The 25,838-nt window shown below is 50.2% G+C and overlaps 1 protein-coding gene and 1 long non-coding RNA gene across 2 annotated transcripts in view; one reads left to right on the top strand and one right to left on the bottom strand.

Annotated features, from left to right (window-relative positions):
- LOC124507623 (uncharacterized) lies at positions 1-20,707 on the bottom strand. The gene is made up of 3 exons (XR_006961059.1): positions 20,640-20,707; positions 6,880-6,926; positions 1-130 (listed from the first exon to the last, which is right to left on the bottom strand). It is a non-coding gene; the product is annotated as an uncharacterized LOC124507623 (long non-coding RNA).
- A 2,054-nt stretch (positions 20,708-22,761) lies between these two features.
- LOC124507934 (ankyrin repeat domain-containing protein 26-like) overlaps positions 22,762-25,838 on the top strand; it is a 124,345-nt gene continuing 121,268 nt past the window's right edge. The window contains 1 exon segment of the mRNA XM_047074395.1: positions 22,762-23,012. Within this exon segment, the coding sequence (XP_046930351.1) occupies positions 22,762-23,012 (251 nt within the window).

Genomic DNA, 25,838 nt, shown 5'->3' with positions numbered 1-25,838 from the left:
TTTTTTTTCATCAGTTGTAGTGAAAATTATTTTGGAGAAAGAAGATAATTCTTTCTTTTCCTTTTCAGCTGCTACCGAATTTGAATGAGGATCCTGTAGAACTCCTTTAGTATCTACTGATGATTCAATTCTAAATCAAGATCCAGTATGGAAAGCGTCACGAGAATATGTACAGATTTTGAACAAAAATTATATGATTTGAAAAATAAATAGAAAAAATTTACTGGATGCTTACCAAACATTTTCATTGTTTCCCAATTGAACACACTATATGGTAAAGTCTTGATTAAAGGAAAATGTTTTTGTATCATATGTGTGTAATGAAAATCTTTACAATATTTTAAACTATGTTTCTTGGCATCTCATTAACTTTTAAGCACATTTTGTACGTGGAAACCAGCACTAGAGGGTTTCAAATACATCAGAGTGCTCCACTACCAGCTGTTTGAACAGCACCCAAACAACCAAGTTGCCATTAATACTTCAGTAGTGTTCATGGATGGCTTTTTGTATTTTCCAATTTTTATGACTATATGTGGGCCTAAAGATTTAGACATTATTTTGATGTATTCCTGCTATGGCTATTGCCAATGTTTATACATATTACAATTTTTTTATAGTGCCATAGAACCTATGTATAATTGTAATTGTAAACACTGATTTGTAGCTCTTTCCACACGGAGAAATAAGATTTGCCTAAGGCTTTTCACCTTTTCTATTTATTTATTTATTTATTTATTTATTTATTTTTGAATTGCTTTTTAGAAACAAAGTTAGAGAAAAGAAAAATTAGAGAGAAAAAAAAAAGAACCCCCCCTGCCCGCCCGAGAGCCATTTGCAAGTAAATTGCTAATGGGATGCCTGATTCCTGTAGCATTTAAATCCTACAAGTCAGTACATTCCACATAACTACCATACAACCTTCACAATAAGAACATTAACTCTAATACACTTGACTCTTAAACAATGGGGTTAACGGCTCTGACCCCGCCCCCCACAGTCAAAAAGCCATGAACAACTTTTGACCCCCAAAGGCTTAACCACTACTACTACCAATAATCTTTTGTATATGTATCATACTCTATTCTTAAAATAAAGTAAGCTACAGAAAAAAATACCATGAAGAAAATTATGAAAGAAAATACATTTCCAGTACTGAAAAAAAAAAAAATCTGTGTGTAGTCAGTGCACCCATTAAAACTCTTTTGTTCAAATGTTCGGTATAATTCTATCATTTATTCCTCATAATTCTTTTTAAGTTTGGACACTTATCTGTAGTATACGTTATACCAAGGAAGGTCCTGTTCAGAGCCATGTATTGAATTCAATTGTATGTCTTAGTCTCTTTCACTCTAGAACACTTCCTTTGTCTTTCCTTGACTTTCATGACTTTTAACCTTTTGATGTGTAAATTCCAGTAATGTGGAATGTCTTTCAATGTGGATTTTTCTTAGGTTTCCTTATGGTAAAATTCAGACCATACATGTTTCGCAAGAGTATCACTACAACCTACTCTTTGCATCCTATCATGTGACCTACAATTTTGAATTGTCCCCATACTGGTGATGTTAATGTTGGCCACCGGAGGTAGTATCTGCCAGGTTTCTCACCTGGAATGTTAACTTTCCACTTTCCAGTTATTTAGGATTTTATGGGGAAGTACTTTGAGACATGTAAATATCTCCTTTCTCAGACACTCTGTGCCAGGCCACCTCTTCTGCAGATGATTTGCTCCCCTGCAGGTTCTGAAAACCCACGCTGGGCTATTCTTCCCCTGTGCAGATGCCTCCCTACCCTGTTCAGTCTGTGATACTTCATTATTCTATACCATTCACCTTTCAGGGATGCTCTCACTTGAGCTCCAACACTGTGCAGGGTGACTGTCCTACACGTAATGCCTTCCCCATTCTAAGCTCCAACACCTCACTCTGGACCCCCACAACTCCATGCCTCTGTTTCTAGGACTGGGAACTAAAATGTTGGGGATGATAAAGAGGAAAGGAAGGAAGGGCTCTACAGGTCTTTTATAATCAACTTGGCAAGCTCTCCAAAGCCGTTTCTCATTGGAATTGCATCGAATCGGCCAACAGTTTGTAAGGAAAGACATTTCTTATACTGATTTTTCCAAAGAACTAGTGTTTTAATTATCTAAGCTTATTCCCCACAATATATTGTTTCTTACTCGAGTGTTTGTCTGCAGATTCTTTTGGATTTGGTACATGCAGTGACATATAAACTATAAATAGGGGCATTTTTTTTCCAATTCCTAGAGCTTTCATTTTTTTTCTTTCCTACTACAAGAATGACGTTGAGTAAATGTGAGGATAGTGAGCGTTCATGTCTTCTTGAAATTGCAACATGTAAAAGTAGTTTTCTGTAACTATGTAGATAGTGGGGTTTTTAAAAGTAAGTCTTTTATTAGTCTCTTAGTTTGCTCTTGCCGTTTATAACAGATCACCATCAACACAGTATCTTAAAGCCACGTGCATTTATCTCACATTTTTATGGGTCAGAAGCTAAGCAATGGCTTAGCTGAGTCCTTTGTTCAGGTTCTCACAAGGCTGTAGCCAAGGTGTCCGCTAGACTGCGCTTCCCCATTTGGGCGCTTCAAAGGGGAAGAATCTGCTTCCAAGCCCATTGAGTTTGTTTTTAAGAGAATTTCCTTGTGACTGTATGACTGGACTCATTTCCACAGCTCTTTGCTAGTTGTTGGCTAGTTGGAGGCTTAGGTCCTAAGCGTTCCCAGACACTTGTCTTAGTCCTTTTGGGCTGCTCTAACAAAATACCATAGGCTTATAAAAAGTAAGTTTTATTTTTCACCCTTCTGGAGGCTGGGAAGTCCAAAATGAAGGCACTGGCAGATTTAGTGTACAGCGACGTCCTTCTTCCTGGTTCATGGACGCTGGTCTTCCTGCTTGGCGCAGGGCCAAGGGAGCTCTCACAGCCCTCCTTTATAAGGGCACTAATCCCATTCATGAGGGCTCCACCTTCGTGACTTCATCATTTCCCACATCCCCCACTTCTAAATACTATCACGTTGAACATTAAGAGTTAACACATGAATTTGGGTGAGTGGGGACACAAATATTCAGCCTAGAGCAAGGCTGTTCCTTGTTCTTGGCCACATAGACTTCCTTAATACGGCCGCTTAGTTTAGGAGGCCAGCAAGGAGAATGTCACTTCAGAGAAGGCTCAGGCCTCCTTGAAGTGTACTCACATGATTAGATCAGGTTTGCCTAGCATGATCCTCTTTTGATTGACTCTGAATTAACTGAATTATATCTGCAATATTCCTTTACATTTGCCATATTCTACTAGCTAGAGTCAAGTCACAGATCTTAAGAGAAAATAATTATAAAGAAAGGTAACAATACTCAAGGGCAGATATTATGGGGTCACTTAGGGTCTTTCTGCTACAAGTATATTAAGGAAGTTCCCTTATAATACTAGTTTTCTAAGTTCTGTCATGAATGAATATTGAATGTGAAAAGATGTTTATTTCACATCTATTGAGATAATTTTTTTAACTGTTTATTTTTGAGAGAGACCAAGCAAGCCAGCAGGGGAGGGGCAGAGAGAGAGGGAGATAGGATCTGAAGCAAACTCTGCGCTGACAGTGGCGAGCCCAATGAGAACCCCACATGGTGCTTAAACACACATACTGTGATATCATGACCTGAGCTTAAGTTGGATGCTTAACCGACTGAGCTACCCAGGCACCCTGAGATACGTTTTTAAAATATTCGTGAATGGGGGGTGGGGCCAAGATGGCGGAAGAGCATGGAAGTTTTGTGTGTGTCTCTCATCCATGAAATACAGCCAGGCCAACACGAAACCATCCTACACACCTAGAACACTGATCGGAGGAGTAACACAACAATCTGCACAACCTGAACCACAGAATTCAGCAGGAGTTTACCCCAAAAGAAAGAGCAGGAAGAAACGACAGCCAGGAATTTAACCAACACAGATACAAGCAAGATGTCTGAACCAGAATTTAAAATCACAATAATAAGAATATTAGCTGGGGTCGAAAATAGATTAGTATCCCTTTCTGCAGAGATAAAAGAAGTAAAAAATAGCCAGAATGAAATTAAAGATACTATAACTGAGCTGCAATCACGGATGGATGCAGTGGCGGCAAGGATGGACAACGCAGAACAGAGAATCCGCGATATAGAGGACAAACTCATAGAGAATAACGGAGCAGAAAAAAAAGAGGGAGATTAAGGCAAAAGAGCACGATTTAAGCAGTAGAGAAACCAGTGCCTCATTAAAAAGGAACAACAGCAGAATCATAGAGGTCCCAGAAGTGGAAGAGAGAGATATGTGTGTATTAGGGTTATGTAAGCAAATCATAGTGGAAAACATTTACGAAACCTGGGGAAAGACACAGACATCAAAATCCAGGCAGCACAGAGGACCCCCCATTAGATTCAGCAAAAACCGACCATCAACAAGGCATATCATAGTCAAATTCACAAAATACTCAGGCAAGGAGAGAATCATGAAAGCAGCAAGGGAAAAAAAAAAAAGTTCCCTGACCTAAAAGGGAAGAGAGATCAGGTTTGCAGCAGACCTATCCACAAAACAGTGGTAGGATATATTCAGTGTGCTGAATCAGAAAAATATACAGGGGCGCCTGGGTGGCTCAGTCAGTTAGGTGTCCGATTTTGGCTGTCGTCATGATATTGCAGTATGTGAGTTCGAGCCCCATGTCAGGCTCTGTGCTGACAGCTCAGAGCCTGGAGCCTGCTTCAGATTCAGTGTCTCCCTCTCTCTCTGCCCTCCTCTGCTCATGCTCTGTCTCACTGTCTCTGTCTCTCTCTCTCTCTCTGTCAAAAATAAATAAACATTAAATAAATAATATTAAAAAAATGCAGCCAAGAATTCTTTATCCAGCAAGGCTGTCACTCAAAATAGGAGAGAGAAAAAGTTTCCCAGACAAACTAAAATTAAAGGAATTTGTGACCACTACACCAGCCCTGCAAAAAATTTTAAGGGGGACTTTCTGAGGGAAGAAAAGTTGAAGAAATATATATATACATACACACATATATACATATACATATATATATATATATATATATATATATATATATACATACCAAAAGCAACGAAGATTAGAAAGCAGAGAACACCACCAGAAACTCCAAGTGTACAAGCATCATAATGGCAATAAATTCATATCTTTCAGTACTCACTCTAAATGTCAGTGGCCTCAATGCTCCAATCAAAAGGCATAGGGTAACAGAATGGATAAGAAAACAAGGTCCATCTATATGCTGTTTACAGGAGACCCTGTTTAGACCTAAAGACACCTTCAGATTGAAAATAAGGGGATGGAGAACCATCTATCATGCTAATGGTCAACCAAAGAAAGGTAGAATAGCCATACTTATCTCAGACAATCTAGACTTTAAAATAAAGACTGCATCAAGGGATGCAGAAGGGCATTATGTCATAATCAAGGTGTCTATCCACCAAGAAGTCTTAACAATTGTAAATATTTATGCGCCAAATGTGACAGCACCCAAATATGTAAATCATTAATCACAAACATAAAGAAAGTCATCGATAGTAATACCATAATTGTAGGAGACTTCAACACCCCACTCACAGCAATGGACAGATCATCTAATCAAAAGAAAAAAAAAACCAAGAAGGGAACAATGGCTTTGAATGACACACTGGACCAGATGGACTTAACAGATATATTCAGAACATTTCATCCTAAACCAGCAGAATATACTTTCTTCTCCAGTGCACATGGAACGTTCTCCAGAATAGACCATATACTGGGACATAAATCAGCCCTAAGTAAGTACAAAAAGATTGAGATCATACCATGCATATTTTCAGACCACAACACTATGAAACTCGAAATCAACCACAAGAAACTATTGGGAAAGGTAACACATACTTGGAGACTGAAGAACATCCTACTAAAGAATGAATGGGCCAACCAAGCAGTTAAAGAGGAAATGGAAAAATCTATGGATGTCAATGAAAGGGATAACACCACAACCCAAAACCACTGGGACACAACAAAGTCGGTTATAAGAGGAAAATATATAGCAATCCAGGCCTTCCTAAAGAGGGAAGAAAGATCTCAGATACACAACCTAACCTTACGCCTTAAGGAGCTGGAAAAAGAACAGCAAATAAAACCCAAACCAGCAGAAGACAGGAAATAATAAAGACTACAGCAGAAATTAATGCTATCGAACAAACAAACAAACAAACCCACAAACATACCAGTAGAACAGATCAATCAAGCCAGAATCTGGTGCCTTGAAAGAATTAACAAAATTGATCAACCACTAGCCAGTCTGGTCAAAGAAGAAAAAAGGAAAGGACCGAAATAAGTAAAATCAAGAATGAAAGAGGAGAGATCACAACCAACACAGCAGAAATAAAAACAATAATAAGAGAATAGTATGAGCAATTATATGCCAATAAAATGGGTCATCTGGAAGAAATGGACAAATTCCTAGAAACATATACACTACCAACACTGAAACAGGAAGAAATAGAAAATTTGAACAGACCCATAACCAGTAAGGACATCGAATTAGTAATCAAAAATCTGCCAAAAACCAAGAGTCCAGGGCCAGATGGCTTTCCAGGGGGAATTTCTACCAAACATATAAGGAAGAGTTAGCACCTATTCTCTTGAAACTGTTCCAAAAGATAGAAATGGAAGGAAAACTTGCAAACTCTTTCTATGAAGCCAGCATTACCCTGATTCCAAAACCAGTCAGAGACCCCACTACAAAGGAGAACTATAGACAACTTTCCCTGAGGAACATGGATGCAAAAATTCTCAACAAGATATTAGCCAACCGGATCCAACAATACATGAAAAGTATTACTCACCACGACCAAGCGGGATTTATAACTCGGATGCGGGGCAGGTTCCATATCTGCAAAACAATTAACGTGATTCATCACATCAATAAAAGAAAGGGCAAGAACCATATAACACTCTCAATGGATGCAGAGAAAGCATTTGACAAAATACAGCATCCTTTCTTGATAAAAAGCCTCAAGAAAGGAGGGAGAGAAGGAGCATACCTCTAGATCATAATGCTAATATCATCCTCAGTGGGGAAAAATGGGAGTTTCCCCTCTAAGGTCAGGAACAAGACGGGGATGTCCACTCTCACTACTGTTACTCAACATAGTATTGGGAGTCTTAGCCTCTGCAATCAGACAACACAAAGAAATAAAAGGCATCCAAATCAGCCAGGAGGAGGTCAAACTTTCCCTCTTTGCAGATGACACGATGCTCTATATGGAAAACCCGAAAGATGCCACACAAAACTGCTAGAATGGATTCCTGAATTCAGTAAATTTGCAGGATATGAAATCAATGTGCAGAAATCGCATTCCTATACACCAACATGAAGCAACAGAAAGAGAAATCAAGAAATCGATCCCATTTACAGTTGCACAAAAAGCCACAAAATACCTAGGAATAAATCTAACCAAAGAGGTGAAAAATGTATATACTGAAAACCACAGAAAGCTTATGAAAGAAATTGAAGAAGACACAAAAAAAAAAATGGAAAAAAGATTCCATGCTCCTGGATAGGAAGAACAAATATTGTTAAAATGTCGATACTACCCAAAGCAATCTACATATTCAATGCAATCCCTATCAAAGTAACACCAGCATTCTTCACAGAGCTAGAACATATAATCCCAAAATGTGTATGGACACAGAAAAGGCCCCAAAGAGCCAAAGCAATCTTGAAAAAGAAAACCAAAGCAGGAGGCATCATAATCCCAGACTTCAACCTATACTACAAAGCTGTAATCATCAAGACAATATGGTACTGGCACTAGAACAGACACTCAGATCAATGGAACAGAATAGAGAACCCAGACATGGACCCACAAACGTATGGCCAACTAATCTTTCACAGAGTAGGAAAGAACATCCAATGGCATAAAGAGAGTCTCCTGAGCAAGCAGTGCTGGGAAACTGGACAGCGACATGCAGAAGAATGAACCTGGACCACTTCCTTACACCTTTCTTACACAAAAATAAACTCAAAATGGATGGAAGACCTCAATGCAAGACAGGAAGCCATCAAAATCCTCAAGGAGAAAGCAGGCAAAAACCTCTTTGATCTTGGCCGCAGCAACTTCTTATTCAACACGTCTCCGGAAGCAAGGGAAACAAAAGCAAAAATGAACTAGTGGGACCTCATCAGACAAAAAGGCTTCTGTACAGTGAAGGAAACAATTAGAAAAACGAAAAGGCAACTGACAGAATGGGAGAAGGTATTTGCAAATGACATATCAGATAAAGGGTTAGTATCCAAAATCTACAAAGAACTTCTCAAACTCAACCACCCAAACAACAAATAATCCAGTGAAGAAATGGGCAAAAGACATGAATAGACACTTCTCCAAAGAAGACATCCAGATGGCCAACTGACACATGAAAAAATGCTCCACATCACTCATCATCAGGGAAATAAAAATAAAAACCACACTGAGCTAACCCCTTCTGCCTGTCAGAATGGCTCACATGAACAACTCAGGCAACAACAGATGTTGGCGAGGATGTGGAGAAGGAGGATCTCTTTTGCATTGTTGGTGGCAATGCAAGCTGGTGCAGCCACTCTGGAAAACAGTATGGAGTTTCCTCAAAAAACTAAAGATAGAACTACCCTACGACCCAGCAATTGCACTACTAAGCATTTATCCACGAGATACAGGTGTGCTGTTTCGATGGGACACATGCACCCCATGTATATAGCAGCACTATCAACAATAGCCAAAGTATGCAAAAGAGCCCAAATGTCCATCGATGGATGAATGGATAAAGAAGATGTGGTACCTAGATACAATGGAATATCACTCAGCAATCAAAAAGAATGAAATCTTGCCATTTGCAACTACATGGATGGAACTGGAGGGTAATATGCTAAGTGAAATTAGTCAGTCAGAGAAAGACAAAAAGCATATGACTTCACTCATATGAGGACTGTAAGAGACAAAACAGATGAACATAAGGGAAGGGAAACAAACATAATATAAAAACAGGGAGGGGGACAAAACAGAAGAGACTCACAAATATGGAGAACAAACTGAGGGTTGCTGGAGGGGTAGTGGGAGGGGGGATGGGCTAAATGGTCAAGGGCACTAAGGAATCGACTCCTGAAATCATTGCTTCACTCTATGCTAACTATTTGGGATGTAAATTCTGAAAAATAAAAAATTAAATTAAAAAAGTAAAAATAGAAAATAAAGTATTTGTTAATGTGGGGAATTACATCATTTGCTCATGTTAAACAAACTTTGCATTTCTCAGATTAACTGAATATAGTTGTGATTTCGTTCGTTTTTTTTCTTTTCATTATTTTATGTTTTTTTATGTTTATTTTTGAGAGACAGAGACCGAGCGTGAGCAGGGGAGTGGCAGAGAGAGAGAGGGAAATGTGGAATCTGAAGCAGACTCCAGACTCTGAGCTGTCAGCACAGAGGCTGACACAGAGCTCAAACCCACGAAGTTCGATATCATGACCTGAGCTGAAGTGGTCAACCAAGTGAGCCACCCAGGTGCCTCTATTTTATTTTATTTGGGGGAGAGAGAGAGAGAGAGAGAGAGAGAGAGAGAGAGATCACACACAAGAGTGGGTGAGGGCAGATGGAGAGAGAGAGAGAGAATCTTAAGCAAGCTCCAGGCTCGATGCGGAGCCAGATGCAGGGCTCAATCCCATAACCCTGGACTCCTGACCTGAGCAGAAATCAAGAGTCGCATGCTTAAACCACTGAGACACCCAGGTGCCCCTCGGGGACTGTATTTTCATTTGGCACCGAGCCCCACAAATTCTGTCACTGCAAAGTCCCCACCAGGCCACGTACCCCCTCCCCCACCCCACCCAACCTCCTCCCACAAGACCCTCCCCTCGACACGATCGCACACTAGTCTCCCTCAGAATGAAATCCAAACTCCTCTCTGGGCCCACAGACCCCGCCAATCTGGTCCTCGAATCTTTGCTGCCCTCGCCGCCCTCGTCCACTCGGCTCCAGTCACGGTCCCCACCTTTCCGTCTCAGGGTCCTCCCACTGGCTGCTCCTAGGCCTGGAATGTGGCTGCCTGCTCAGAGGGGCCCTCCTGGCCCTCCAGCTACAGCGGCTGACCCCTGCCCAGGTCTTCTGCTCCCCAGCACTCACAGCGGAAGCTAGCCGTCTCCTTGTTTACCTGTTCGTGGTCTGTCTCCCCCACCCACACCCTGGTGCTCAGAATGTCAACAGGAGAGCAGGGTCATCTTAAGCCTGCAAGCCTCAGTCACTGGTCACAGGTCACAGTGGAGCCCCACCCCCTAGAACAAAGCCTGGCCAGGAGCAGACGCTCCCTAAACAACTGGTGCGTGATGACACACTTTGCCTGAGAAGTGATGACAGACTCTGAGTGACAAGTACCCTCTAGTGTGGGGCGGCAGGCCCGGTCAGTGCGAGCCCATACATGGCACGGTGTTCTCCCCTGATCCCAGGCCCAGTGAGCCCCCCCCACTTCCCGCACTCCCCACCTGGATCCTCAGTGCCCCTGAGATCAGCACATGGTGTCGGGCAGTGCCAGCCCCTCCCACCAGGCTCCCCCATCCTCCAGGGGGACAATGTACAAAGGGCCACTTCAGCACGGAGCTTCAGCTCCATCTCTAGCCCACAGGCCTGAGGTGGGGGAGGGGAGGGGAGGGTGTGGCCCAGCCCTCGTCTGTCCTCATGGAGCCTGCTCTAGCACAGGGCCAGGAGGGTGACAGATTCAAGCTATAGTGCAGAGAGGCTTTGTTACAGGAGCTGCGCCTTGTGGCCTGGGGGAAATGCCCTTGCACAGCGAGAGGATGAGACACATCAATGCACAGGGTCGGCGGTGAGCCAGTGCAGAAGGCGGTCCCCGTGTACCCAGGTAGCAGGAGTGGAGTGGCGCTCCCCCATGTGTACAGGGCACAGTTGCGAGGTGCAGCCGTGCACTCAAGAGGCTAAAGTGCTGTAGGGTGAAGGGAGAGAGACGAGCAGACCCGGCAGGGTCTGGGCCAAGCTAGAGGGCAGAGGCCTGGGCTCAGAGTTGGCTCCCATCCTGCCTGGGACCCTCTGCCGCAAAACCAGGCACAAAGAACTTGCTCAAATTGTGGTTCCGGAAACCTGAGCTGATAACCCGAGACGTGACCATCCACCCAGTCTCCCAGGCCAGGAGCCCGGCAGTCATCCTGAATCTGGCTTCTCGCTGACCTCGAGCTCCCCATTGCCAGGCACATCGCTTCAATGCCCAGGTACTCGTCGTCCCACCCGGCCCCCTGTGCCACTGTCCCACACTGCCTGTGCCACCATCCACGCTCACCTGGACATCAGCAGCAGCCTTGCCAGGGAAGGGGTTCCTGGCTTGAGCCCCACGAGCCTAGCAAAGCCACATCTGATGTTGTCCCTCTCAGCTTGGAACACCTGCTCCCAGGATAAAGTCCAAATCCTCTAGGAGGCTCCAAGTTTCTGTGTAATCTTTCACTCCCTGCCAAGGTAGGCTCAGCTGAACTGCAATTCCCCCAGACTGAGGAAGGACTGAGCTGCCTCACCCCTGGCCTGCCCCGCAGGGCTCCTCACCCTACAATGGACGGTGCTGAGCAACTCTCCTGGGGCCCCAGCACAGAGCCTGATGCAAAGGAGGTGCTGACGACAGCCCCCCTCCGCCCCCAAATCCACACACCTGCAGCTGCAGTCAGTGCTGCTGGGCTCTCACAACTGGTCTGGGGTTGGAAAAAGTCTAGTCCTGCCTGGGCAAGGCACACCCCGATGAGGTGGCTCATGGACAGGAACTCGACGGGTCCCCCACAATGGGAGGGAAGTGGTGGAGAGCGGAGACACGGGGAAGGGCTCCAGCCTTCAAAGCGCTCTGAGCAGGATGGCTGATGGTCCGGAGGAGACCCGGCAAGGAAGGAGGGGAAACAGGAAGGGATCTCAGTTCACCCCTGGGTGCTCAGTTCGCCCCTGGTTCACCCCATCAGTGCCTGGCACCATGCCCGGCTGCTGCTGGCTCAAAGGATGGGCTGGGACCCTGGTTCTGCCCCCCGCCCCCATCTCTGGAATCCTACTCTCTTGGAGGCAGAAAAGCGGGGGCTGGTAACACCGCCTCACGGGGATCTGGGGAAGTGACCAGGCTGCTCCTGGCCCAGATCCTACAGCTCCGGCTCTCTGGGAGCCCAAGCAAGGTCTTCCACCTCCTTCAGGAGAGGTGGCCTGGAGCAGGTGCGCCTGGGGAGCCTCTGTGGAGCTGGAACATAGAGCCCTTTCTCTTTTCCCTTCCCAATCCAACTCTGCCCACCCCTGCCTTCGAGGGGCCATGGTGCCCTCGGCTCAGGACCCGACTGTCTCCACCGGGGGACACTCAAGAAGCATTCACCAAATGGCACAGGGCACCATGCAGGGCTGTAGGCACCGGGGCCTGCTCCTTCATATGGAGCCGCCAGTCTGTTCTTGCTCCTCTGATTAGTCTTTTCCCTCTGCTAGATCCCGAGAGCATTCCGGAAAAGGGCCGCAAGTGCCCAAATGTCCCACTGAGTGTGAGAAAGAAGAGAAAGGAACAGCAGTGACCAGACCATCACCACAAGGGGACAGAGTCATTCAGGAGTCAAGTGGCCAGGGTCCAGGCCTTAGCAATGCCACTAAGCTTGCCGGGAGAGCCTGAGCACCAGGTGAAGTGCTCCATCTTGTCTCACCATCACGTGACCATTTCACAGAGGGGGAAACTGAGGTTTGGAGAGGGGACAGGACTCGCCCCAGGTCAGGCAGCAGCGAGCTGTGGAGAGGTCCTGGCTCAGCAGAGACCACGTGCGTGCCACTGCAGCTCACCAATGCTCAAGACCTCCCCGTTCCTGCCGGACCTCAGTTTCCCCCACTGACCATCGGGGGCACAGACTGGATCTTCCAGCTTCTGGCTGACTTGAGTGTTCCAGGTTCTACAAGGCCCACATTCTAGGTCTGCTGCTCCATCTTCCTCCTCTGAGTTCCGTGATCCCGCTTCTCTGGTCTGGATCACGGGGTTCTACTTTCCAGGTGCTGTGTTCTGGTGCCTGGTCCCCATGTTCGCCTCTCAGAAAGGTCTGCAGCCCAGGCAGGTTCTCCAGCCCACATGCTTCATTTTCATTCCCTGTATTCTCTCCCAGCCCCCAGCAGTCGGGGCCCACAGGTCACCACCTGAAGCTCCAGTTCCGTCGGCCCTCGGGGCTGCTTTAGGGCATGAAAATAGCTGGGGAGGCCTGTCCCAGGCCCCAGATCACTGGTCTGAACGGGATCCTGGAGATCATACTCACAGCTGGGCAGGAACCCCCGTCCCCACTCTTCCCCGTGTCTCCAGGACCACGTTTCTGACCACCCCCAGCCCTGCTGGCTTCTGCCCCCACCAGTCCGCACGGCGACAGCCCCCAAGATGGCACTTCCCGAGGACAGAGACCTTGGGTCATTTTTCTTTGGGGTCAGAGCCTGGTACTTCCTTAGTGGGTGTCTGTTAAGCACTTGCAGAATGAATTAACCAGGTGTGCCTGGAGTCCCGGCAGGATTACACACTGTCACAGCCTCAAAGACCAGAGTTCACATATGACAGAGATGCTCACGCTGTGTGTGCGTGCAGGTGATGTGCTCAAAAACACAGACACGTCACACCCTCAAGTCAGCAGAGCTGTGCCCTGGCACCTAGCCTGGGCCCTGGCACTTGGCTGAATGACAGCTGACCGAATGAATGGGTGCTCTGTACTAGGTATATGGGGGAGACGGACATCGAATCCTCACCCAGGATCAAGGCTCAGCTGTGGTTCCAAAGACCATTTCCACGAGGTCAAACTTGACTACATTGTAGGAGGACCCCCTGGAAAGGCACTTCGGGGCCAGAGTCAGTAAGGAAGGCAGTCAACAGTGCTACACACCCACCTGGGCACCCGGATGGAGGTGAAGCAAATAGCCCTAGGGCCACCTCTGGCTGGGAGGGGCAGAGGGCATCTTGGGGTGGGGTGGGGTGGGGTGGGGTGGCTTTCCAGGTGGAGGTGGGAAGGTGAGGGCCCTGAGGCCTAACCCACAGGACAGGAAGGACAGCAGAGGTTTGAATGGAATTCTGGGTGTGCTACATCTCTCGCTGACCCAAATTCCGAGAAAGAGAGACACACAGGCTAAGCTGTCTGCAGGCGCGCCTGTTCTGGGGGATGGGCCCGGGGCCAGGGTCCCTCTGGAAGCCACTCACACTTGGTGACCCCAGAGTCTCATGAATGGGGAGCTGGCTGTTCTCAGGGCACCTTTTCTTAGACCTCTCTCCTTTACATGGTAACTTCATTTTTCTGGTTATAAAGGTTTCACCTACAACCTAGGAAATGTGAAAACCACGGCGAAAGAAGGGTAATATCACCCACCATCCCTGGGGCTAACATTTGGCCTAAGTTCTCACACGCTTTTTTTCCCGTGCACCTTCTTGCTGGAATGAGCTATCGATGTGGATTTCCTGCCAGCTTTTGGACAGCAAGCATTTTCTCTAAGGAGCTTTGTCCTCCGCATGGGAAGACCGAGTGCAGACCTGAGCCCTGGGGACTTTGCTCTCCTGGGCTTCTTCCCATCCCCCTCAGACCTGACCTGGATCCTGCAGACAAATGCTCCAGCTGGGGACCGGAGTGGGGGAGGGGTACGGCCACATAGCCCTGGGCTCTCCTCTTACAAGCCACAAAGGGACTACCAACCACTCCCCAGGGTGCTCTGGGTCAGTCCCAAGCACCTCGGGCCTTCAACGTTCCCTCTGTGAAATGGGCACGTTTGGCTAGCTATCTGGCCTCAAGGCTCCCCAGCCTGGTCTCCTCTCTGGGCTGCAGGGACAGTCGCCTGAACTGGGCTGCACCTTACAGCTGCTTTCCCTGTCCACTCCACTGGCATCTCAGACCAGGGCCTCAAGGTTCTCAGCATCTTGTGGAGCAGCTGGATGGAAATCCTGGCAGGGTGGGTCAGCCTGGCCCTTGGGGTGGGAGTCAGGCAGGGCTTCCTGGAGGGGTCTTAAAGGATGAGCAAGCACCTGCCAGGAGAGGCGGGGAAGGCCACTGCAGACAGAGGGATAGCATCTGCAAAGGCCCAGTGGCGGGGTGGGGCGAGGGTGGGGGAGGTGTGTGTGGGGGAAGCCAGCACCTGGATTGTAGTCTGGGTGGGGTGCTGGTGCATTTTGCCCTCCCCACATGCCAGTGCCTGGAGGCAGACCACAGAGTCTGTTACATCCCCCACTGGTGGCTGCAGGACCACTGCCCCTACTCAGGTATGGCCTCGAACTTCCATGACAGCAATAACACACCAGGCCCCACAGCAGTCCTGGACACCTCTGAGAGGGGGTTTGCCTGGGGGCCCTTTGGGGCCAGGTACTGTGGTTTATTGGCTCTGAAAGAGGTCATCCCGCACAGACAGAATCCCTCTGACCCATTCCCTGGACCTCTCGGCCATGGTGGAGGAGCCTCACAGCCTCTGCTCTAGTCCTTTTGGCAGGTATGACCTTGGACCCATCACCCACACCCTGTGGGCCTTGGCTCAAAGACTGGAGACTGATCTGGGCTGTTCCAAGTTCCAGATGGGACCAGAGCTGGCTCTGCCTGAACTGACCACTAGTGGGATTCTGACTCAGCGGGGTGTGGCAGGGCCTGGGAAGTCTGTATTTTCCCCAAGCCGCCCAGGTGAGGCTACACGGGGCTTCCAGAGACAGAGCCCCAGGACTATGGGGAAGAAGGGAGTGGCAATCAGGGCCACAAGGAGGGTGGCCTGGAGGCCAGGACACCAGTGACGTGGTTGTCTCGGGCATCCAGGCTTCAGAGACCGTTCCATTTTGAGTGACTGAGGGGCCTATCCAAGGGGCCCCATCGGGCTATGGGGGTCCTACAGGCTGGATACAATCGCAGCCCCACCACTTCTCGGCCCTGTGCCCCGGGCCCCAGGCACCCTCAAACTGCCAAATGGGGAGAATAATAGTACCTGCTTCAAGGGAAGTTAGCAGGCGTAGCTGAGATGATGCCGACAAAGTGCTTGGCCCAGCACCCAGCACATAGTAAGTGCTCGATAAATAGCAGCAAATTATGACTCAGAGGTCAAGGTGGGGTAGAACAGCCTGGGAAGTCATCCATTATGGGCCCCGGTCAATCAGAATCCTGGAGACTGCCTCTGGCCACCCTCCCTTGCTTAGACCCCATCTGGGCTGCTGCTTCTGGGAAGTTCCCAGCCTGCCAGGAGAGGGCAACTGGAGGTCAGACGCCGAGGAGGTCCCAGCGTCAGAGCAGGCTCTGGCCTCCTGCCTTGGCACCTCACCCTGCCCCTCCCAGGGGATTCCTCCTTCAGCAGGAGCCAAAGTCTAGAGTCAAACAGGCTCTAAATTCATAAAACAACGGAGTAATTAGGGTGTGTGAATGATTATTTCCAACTTTATTTTTCTAGATAAAACGAAAATAAGTGGGCCAACAGGGGAATTTCCACTTGGGGCGGTGCAAGAAAACGTATTTTGGGACCCCGTTAACTTCCTGGGTTACAGGCAGTGCTGTGGGCCCATGTCAGCCCCACTCTAGACCACAGGAGGGCGGACCACTACCCTTCTACCATGCCTGGTTTCAGCCCCGCCCAAAGCCTCACTTCCCCTTCCCTTCTGGCAGGTGTGGCTAAGCAGGGTCCCTGTGACTATCCCTCCATGGTGTGAGGCTGCCCTCTGGAGGGTCAGTCTCCTCCCACAGGGATGGAAAGGGAGGAGGAATGGGTAAAAGAACAGGGATGTTGGGGCGCCTGGTTGGCGCAGTCGGTTAAGCGTCTGACTTCAGCCAGGTCACGATCTCGCGGTCCGTGAGTTCGAGCCCCACGTCAGGCTCTGGGCTGATGGCTTGGAGCCTGTTTCCGATTCTGTGTCTCCCTCTCTCTCTGCCCCTCCCCCGTTCATGCTCTGTCTCTCTCTGTCCCAAAAATAAATAAACGTTGAAAAAAAAAATAAAAAGAACAGGGATGCTCCCTGAGGCTGAAAGTCATTCACTCATTCATTCATTCTTTCATTCATTCAAGCTCCTATAGGATAGGGAACTCACGGCCTAGTGGAACACGCCACAGAAAACACACTGAAGAAAGAGAAGTGGTGCTCTGCCCAGCCCACAGCAAGGAGCCTCTCTGCACAACGAACGGATGCTGAAGCCGAGAGGCAAAGGATGGGTGGTCGTTAACAAGACAGAGCCTCCATTCCCCCATCTGCAAAAGGGATTATCATGGCCTAGTGGAACATGCCACAGCAAACACACTGAAGAAAGAGAAGTGGTGCTCTGCCCAGCCCACAGCAAGGAGCCTCTCTGCACAACGAACGGATGCTCAAGCCGAGAGGCAAAGGATGGGTGGTCGTTAACAAGACAGAGCCTCCATTCCCCCATCTGCAAAAAGGATTATCCCAGTACCTCTATCACAGGTTGTTGTCCAGATGCAATGTTAGCTACTAATATTTTAATGGGCAGGCAGGGTACACACGAGAGGGGCTGCAAGGCCAGAGAAACAGCAGAAGGGGGGGAGGGTCTGTGGGATTTGGGGTGGAGGAGGCTTTTGAAGGGTGACAGAGTTTCAGGGCACATAGGAAGAAGTGGGTGGAACAGACATTCAGGCAGAGGGAACAGCATAAGCAAGGGAATAGAATCTGACGTTTGAGACCCGTCTGGACCATTTCTCAGAGCTCTGTCAGGTTAATGCTTGGGATCCAGTTAGGTCATTCTGTGCAGACAGCCCAAACCAGGCCAAGGTCAAGAGGATCCAGAGCAGAAGTGACGCAGGGTCAGAAGTGCAGAGGTTCCCAGGAAGGAGGGCACCAGTCCTCCTTCCCCTCTGCCCTCCATCTCACCACGGGTTACTTATTCAGAGTGGTCTCTTGTCCTGGCCTCAGCCTGTCGGATGCCTCCCTCTCTCAGCTACAGTATGGCCTGACAGCTCTCCAAGTCTCTGGAGCCTTCTCTCCTTATTCAACCATCCTTTATTAAGCACCTACTGAATGCCTGGGTGCTAAAACTGGCATGGACCAGCTCCCACTGCGAGAAGGTTAAGCTGTTGGTAGCCTCAAATGGGCCTTGCTGGAAGATTTACACCATGGAAACCTGCCAACGCTGTTTATCAGGTACCTTTTTCTCCCAGAGGGCCTGTTGCCAGCACACCATTGCCCCCTGCCCAAGCAACGGACACAGAAAGGCAGGCCCCCGCCTATAGGGACTCACACACAAGAGGAAGACGATCGCCTACTGGAGCAGGCTGTGTAGTCTTCCAGGACGCAGGGGTGAACTGGGAGACCCATTCTGGAAAAGGGGGCATAAATTCCCACTAGAAACTGAACCAAGCTGTTCAAATAGCACTAGTGTGCCTCGTTCCCATTTTAGAGGCAAGGAAACAGAGGCACAGAGAGGCAGAGTCACCGGTCCACGTTCACACAAGAAGTGGCAGAGTTGAGATTTGAACCTGGGCCACTGAATCTGGAGTCCTTGCTTTTAACTTCTGCCCTTGACTGTCCCAAGGTGCAATTATTGCAACGCCCAGCCCCCCACCCCCCACAACCCCGGCCCTCCCCCCCCCACACCGCTAAGCAGCCAGCACAGTGCTACGCAAGACCATGGAGGCCCAACTGGTTTTGCTCATTCCATTCTCCTGGGGCTAAGGTCTGTGTCCTCTCCACCCGGCTGCCCATGACAGTGCCCCTCACAGGAAGATATTGCGTTTGTTGGTCTCAGTGTCTGAAGAACCTTCTGGAAGGGAGCCCTGGCCCCCCATGTGCAGGGCTAGGGCTGACTAGGAGGAAGGGGTGCATTGTGCAGCAAGGAGAACAAAGAGGCTTTGGCCTTGAGGAACACAGCAGGGTCCGTTGAATGCCATGGCTAAGGTGCCCATAGGGGCACAAGGAGGACCACCCTGCCCTGGCCGATACCCACTGCTTCTCTCTTCTTCCAGAATAGCGTGATCACACGGACTTGTAGGGCCCCCAGCCCTGGCTTCCCTGGGTCACATCCAGCCCTCACAGGATCCTCATCGCCACAGGGTAAAGTTAGCCTGGCCCACCAGCTGACATCAATGCCCCCATTTTCCAGGTACACATACTGGCACAGCGGCCAAGGATTTCCCGAGGCCTTCTCAGGGGCTGGGCTCCCTACACTCATCACCTCATGCAGACCTCCCCACAACCCTGTGGAGGAGTCTCCCCATTTGACAGATGTGGACACTGAGACTCAGAAAGCAGACTTGCTTGGGGTGGTCCAGCCACCGGCAGATGTGGGCCAAGCAGCCCTGACCACAGCAGGGACCCTGGGCAGACTCCAGAGGGGCTGCTGAGCCAGATGGCAGCACTGCCGCCCCATCAGCTCCTCGCTGTCCTTGGGAGCTTGCGTGTGCCAGCTCGCTGGGATGGCCTGACACCTCACCTCCACCTGGCCCTTCTTCCCTTCGTTCACATGGGTCACTCCCGTGCCTGACCAGCCCCCCCTTCCACAACTCTCCACCCCGACCAGGTGCTCACATCTCACAGCCTCTGCTCCAGCCATTCCCTCTACCTAGAGTGCTCTTCCCTTTAGTGCTGAGCAAGCCAACTCTTCCAGCAACTTCTCTCTCTTCCCTGGACTGGCAGAAACTCTTCCAAACTTTCCCAAGCCCCTGTGCCTATCTCCTCAGCACCCAGAGGCCTGGATCTTCAGTACCTGCCCTGCCCGGGGAGGTGATCCGCCAGTATCCACAGCTCCCCATCAAGGCAGGTCATGACTGGTGTCCCAGGAGTGGCAAGGAGTGCTATGTGAATGGGGCAGTGCCAGTTCTGGGGGGCCATGGAGGGGTCTCTCTGGGGTAGTATTCCTGCCCACAGGCCTTCGAGGGAGTCTTCCAGAGCCAGGAGAGTCACGTGACCTCCAGCTACTAGGGCTGGCTGAGACCCACCTCTGCTTCTCATGGCACTCCAGCTCAGGTGCCACCATTCTGACTTACATCCAAGCTATCCTCCCCAACCCAGCTTCCAGAACCCACTATTTGCAGATATTGATAGAGCCCTCCTCCAGCCAGGTTCCCTTCCCCACCCTGGGCAGTGCAGTGAAAAGCACATGAGCCTGGACGCGCCCCCCACCCCCTGCCCCAAACCCAACGAAAGGACTAGGGGTGCTCTCCCCACGCCCTTCCGCCTGGTCCAGACAAGCAGCCACAGTCCCAGCCTCTGCACCCGCCCTTTTCCAGGACCCCGCTGGAGGCTTGGGGAGTGGGGGGCACAGCTCACAAAGAGCCTTTTGAGCCCAGCGCCTAGGGGTTGCCCCTGCCCAGGCCTAGGGAGGGGATCTAAGGCATGAGGCTTTGCCCTCCAGGGCCTGGGAAGGTCCTGGGGCCAGCCTGTTGGGGGAGGGGGCGTCAGAGCCCAGTAGTCTCCCTGGAATCCCGCCCCCACATCCTTGTCTCTATGCCCCCAACCCTGGTCCTGGGGCTCCCACTCCCGCCCATAGGGTGAGGCTCAGGGAGGGAGGGGGCTGTGGGAGTCCTGACGGCTTGGCGGGGTAGGGGTTGTGCCGGGAGCCCAGAGATGGAGGCAGAGGGCCAGGAGTGCGTGGATGGAGGGGCTGCGGCTAGGGTCACCCTGGACGTCAGGGTCAACTCACCCATCTTCAGCCTGGTCTCAGCAGCGCAGGCAACAGCAGCGGCGGCGGCAGCAGGGATGGCTGCGCGGCCCTTAAGGCCCCAGCGGGCAGATGCTGGCGTCTGCTGAAGCCTCTGACCCCATTTCAGGCTCTGGCGGAGGCTGAGGCATGCGCCCGGCATCGCGGGCCTCGCGGCCCCGCGCCCGGCCCACATCCCCGCCTCACGCCCCCACCTCCACCCCTTCCGCCTTCCAGGCAGGGCCGCCAAAGCTGCACCCTGGGACGCGGCGCGGGGGAGGGCCCCCCCCAGGAAGGGTGTGTGGGGCGAGAGCGGTGTCAAGGGGAGGCCGAGCTAGGCGAGAAGAGGTGCCGGCTCCCGCCAGGCTCCCCGGCTCCGGACCCCACCCCATTCCCCTATCGGAGCCCCCTGCCCTTTGATCGCAGTTCCCCTGTAGGCCCGGGGCCCTACAGTCTCCCTGGCATCCAATAGTCTCCCTGGCATCCGGCCCTCACCTCTCTGTCTCCACGCCCCCAACCCCCGGGCCCGGGGCTCCCACTCCTACCCCAAAGGTCACGCTCAGGGAGGGAGTGGGCTGTGGGAGCCCTGACGTCGTGGGAGGGTGGTTGTGCCCGGAGCGCGGAGATGGAGTTGGAGGGCCAGGAGGAGGGCGTGGATGGAGGGGCTGCGGAGCGGGTTCCCTGGGATGCCAGGGTCAACTCACCCATCTCCAGCCTGGTCTCAGCAGCGCAGGCAACAGCGGCGGCGGCGGCGGTGGCGGCGATGGCTGCTCGGTCCTCGAGCCCCGGCGGGGAGATGCTGGCGTCTGCTGCAGCCTCTGACCCCATCTCGGGCTCGGGCGGAGGCTGAGGCATGAGCCCGGCATCGCGGGCATCGCGGCCCCGCGCCCGGCCCATAGCCCCTCGTCCTGGCCCCACCTCCACCCCTTCCCGCGGTGCAGGCACTGCGGCCAGGCTGCACCCTGGGACGCGGCGCGGGGAAGGGGCCCCCCGGGAGGGGCGTGTGGGGCGAGAGGGGTGCCAAAGGCAGGCCAGAATGTGGGGAGCAGAGGTGCCGGCTCCAGCCTGGCTTGGCAGCTCCGGACCCCGCCCCACCCCCCACCGGAGCCCCCTCCCTTCCGTTCACAGTGCCCAGCTGGGCCTGGGCGCGGGAGTGGGAGCCCAATAGTCTCCCTGGCATCCGGCCCCCACCTCCCTGTCTCGAAGCCCCCAACCCCCGGGCCCGGGGTTCCCGCTCCCGCCCCTAGGGTCATGCTCAGGGAGGGAGGGGGCTGTGGGAGCCCTGAAGGCGTGAGGGGGGGGGATTGTGCCGGCAGCGCAGAGTTCAAGGCGGAGGGCTAGGAGTGCGTGGATGGAGGGACTGTGGCGCGGGTCCCCCGGGACGCCAGTGTCAACTCACCCATCTCCAGCCTGGTCTCAGCAGCAGAGGCAACAGCGGCGGCGGCGGCGGTGGCGGCGGCGGCGGCTTTGGCTCCGCGGCCCCCGGAGCCCCAGGCTGGGAGATGCTGGCTTCCGCCGCAGTCTCTTGTCCCATCCCGGGATCCGGTGGCGGCTGCAGCGGGCTCCAGGCTTCGCCCGCGTCGCGGCCCCGGGCCCGGCCCCTATCCCCTCCTCACGCCCCCACCTCCACCCCTTCCCGCGGTCCAGGCAGGGCCGCCTGGCTGCACCCTGGGCCGCGGCGCGGGGGAGGGGTCCCTCGGGAGGCGCGCGTGGGGCGAGAAGGGTGCCGAGGCGAGTCCCGAGCGTGGCGAGCAGAGGTGCCGGCTCCCGCTAGGTTCCGTGGCTTTGGACCCCGCCCCACCCCCCACCGGAGCCCCCTCCCCTCTGTTCGCTGCCCCGCGCTGGGCCTGGCGAGGGGCGCGTCGGAGCTGTGGGTACCGTTGACAGTTAGGCCTCTGTGCGCATGCGCACTGGTTGCCTCTTCTGAAGTGCGCAAGCGCGTTTGTGTTTGGCGGGATCCCTTGTTGCCGGTTACTGAGAAGTGGCAGCTCCCCAAACGCGGATCCTCACTGCTGGGGTGTTGTGGCCAGGCGGGTTTGGCCTGTCTCCGGCGCTAGTGTTGGGCTCGGGAGGCAGTGGAAAGGGAGGGCGGGGTGAAGTCTCTGTGGAGCCCGCAGGCTTCGCAATGAAGAGGATTTGGCGGTTCGGGAGGGAGAAGGGCATGTCGCCCTTGGGCTCCGCTTCTGGCTTGCAGAGGCAGGGCAGGGGCGTTGGGCAGAAGAACAGTACAACTGACAACTTGCTGCTGGGTTACCATGTCCAAGACAGAGATCTCAGAAAGATCCACAAGGCTGCCTGCGTGGGCAACGCAGCGCAAGTGCAGCAGATTCTGTTCTTCGCGGAAAATGGCGTGGATGATAGAGACAAGATGAACAGGTAATAGGGGCTTGGAGGCTGGCAGGGAGGAGGTGGGACGGACCTGGGAGAAGAGCACACCTGGCCTAGCTCTACCTGTGCATCCGAGCCCTCCCTCGGGGGGCTGGGTTCTCTTCCCTCCTGAGGTCCCACTGCCCCTCGGTCGTGGGAACCCTACGTGGTCTAGCACCAGGCCGACAGCGTGAGCGGCAAATACAAAGTCTTCAGCTGCCCTGGCACGTACTCGTTAATTCCTGAATAGACCACTTGACTCTCAAGTTTGACGTGATTTACCCAAATTTCAATAGTAATACACACGAAATTAAGTGTCGACAACATGTTGTTTTTAATGGACTCATTTTCATACCATAACTTCATAGAAAAGTGCATAATGGGAGAAAGAATTCCTGTAATCAACTTCTGGGCTAGAAATTCTTGGGACAAAATCCAGTATCCAGTTTATGTCTGTGTACACTTAGGTGTGTGTGCTATTTCCTGAGGGACCTTGGAAGGACATTTTGAAGTGGAAGATGGCTCTGAATAGGAGGACTCCTTTTTCTCAAAATGTGTACCCTTCCTGTATTTGTCAGTGTTAGGTAAAGCAAATGAAAGCATCCTGGTTTTAAGAATTTTGAGCTACACATGCTCTTCTTGTGATGTCATTAAGGAAATTTTTGGACTCACTATCTTGTACATCTGAAACTGATAGAACACTGTATGCTAATGAACTGGAATTAACCTAAGAACTTATGTTTTTATATAGGAAGTAGATTTGCCCTTCCAGATGTCAAAATGTACCTGAAATTTCCACAAATTATTCATTTACACACAGCTGAAAAGACAGATAAAGGAGTGGTGCAGAGTAGAACATGACCAACGCTCAAATATACATAAGACTTTTGAATTTGATACTGGTGACATTTCATATTAGTAGGAAAAGGTGAATTATTCATAAGTAGTGGAGAAACAGCCGATTTGGAGAAAACTTGTTAGCATTTTATCTCCCTAAAGTAAGTTCCAGATGGGATATCAATTTAAAAATTGTAATATGCAAAATAAGAAAAGTAACAGAAAAAAATCCCACAAATGCCTATTTACCCATCCTAAGAATGACTTGAAAAGCAAGACTTTTGGGGGGTGACTGGGTGGCTCAGTTAAGCCTCTGACTCTTGATTTCGGCTCAAGTCATAATCTCAGGTGTTCGTGGGTTCAAGCCCTTCGATGGGCTCCCTGCTGTCAATGTGGAACATGCTTGGGATTCTGTGTTGCGCCTCTCTCTCTCTCTCTCTCTCTCTCTCTCTCTATTTCTCTATTTCTCTATTTCTCTCTCTCAAAAAAAAATTGGGGCCCCTGGGTGGCTCAGTTGGTTAAGCGATCTGACTTTGGCCCAGGTCATGATCCGTGCTTTGTGGGTTCGAGCCCCGCTTCAGGCTCTGTGCTGACAGCTCAGATTCTGTGTCTCCCTCTCTCTCTGCCCCTCCCTTGCTTGCACGCTGTGTCTCTGTCTCCCCAAAATAAATAAATATTAAAAAATATTTTTTTAAATCAAGAATTCTGGAGATTGATTTAGCAACATAAAAAACTAAAAGCCTCTATCAGAAAATAATATTATTAAAATAAAAGACAATGCACTTGCAAATATTTACAACATATTTGTATCAGACAACAGAATCTATCTTCGTTTTACAGGGAAGTCTTTGAAATCAAAACGAACAAAAACCTGTAATTTGAAATCGTGCAAAGTATTTCTTTGCATATCTACAAGGGACCAGTGGACATAGGGAAATATAGTGTCCCTGGGAAAAAAGAAATTTAAGTGAAAAAGGGACTGAAATACACTTTTCCATCTACAACCTTTGTGAAAATAGAGTGATGGTGCTTATACTGCCGCTTAAAGTTTGTTTTCGACTTTCCAATAGACAATTTGGTGTAAGTACCACATTTAAAAAATAGGTATTCCTTTTACCCATCAATTTTATTTGTACTAAAATATCTTTAGGAAATCACTAGAGATAAATGACATACATTTTGCTTTTCTCAGCACTATTTAAAATAGCAATGTATTAAGAAGAACTCGTATAATGGCTTTTATAAGTAAATGTCATTACATCCCTAAGATGGATATGTGATCATTGAAAGTGGCATAGATAATAGATATACACAGAGATGCAGAGCTGTGCTTTAGTGGATCATTAAGTGAGAACAAAAATCAGTGTGATCATAGGTACACACAAGCAGACTACAGTTTTATGTTAAGCCCAAAAATGCACAAAATGTGACGACATTTGTTATTTCTGAGCCTTTGTATTTACATGCATTTTTCTTTGCCTTCAAAGAAAATCTGTGCTTTCTACAGGAAAAGGTGTATAAAGGTCCTATTAAAAGTTTATTATCAACAGAAAGGGTTTATTGTCGTTGAAGTGATCCTGGAGAAGAGCAAGAATATTGATCTTATATACATAAAAATAATTTCTCACTTTGTGTTAAAAAATATTTTTGGATGTAAAATAAGAAAAGTGAGTTAATTGGGGCGCCTGGGTGGCGCAGTTGGTTAAGCGTCCGACTTCAGCCAGGTCACGATCTCGCGGTCCGTGAGTTCGAGCCCCGCGTCAGGCTCTGGGCTGATGGTTCAGAGCCTGGAGCCTGTTTCCGATTCTGTGTCTCCCTCTCTCTCTGCCCCTCCCCCGTTCATGCTCTGTCTCTCTCTGTCCCAAAAATAAATAAACGTTGAAAAAAAAAAGAAAAGTGAGTTAATTAAAATGTTTTTTGAGGATTGGCACATTTGGACAGCTTTTGGCCTCTTCAGAAGTAAAGGGAATATTTTTATTTGCACTTGTAGATTTTATT

The sequence above is a fragment of the Lynx rufus genome, unplaced genomic scaffold (genome assembly GCF_022079265.1).
Source record: "Lynx rufus isolate CCGP_SWC_20201006 ecotype Redwood Valley unplaced genomic scaffold, mLynRuf1.p SCAF_12, whole genome shotgun sequence".
NCBI classification, from domain to species: domain Eukaryota; kingdom Metazoa; phylum Chordata; class Mammalia; order Carnivora; family Felidae; genus Lynx; species Lynx rufus.
This window is presented reverse-complemented; position numbering and strand designations above follow the sequence as displayed.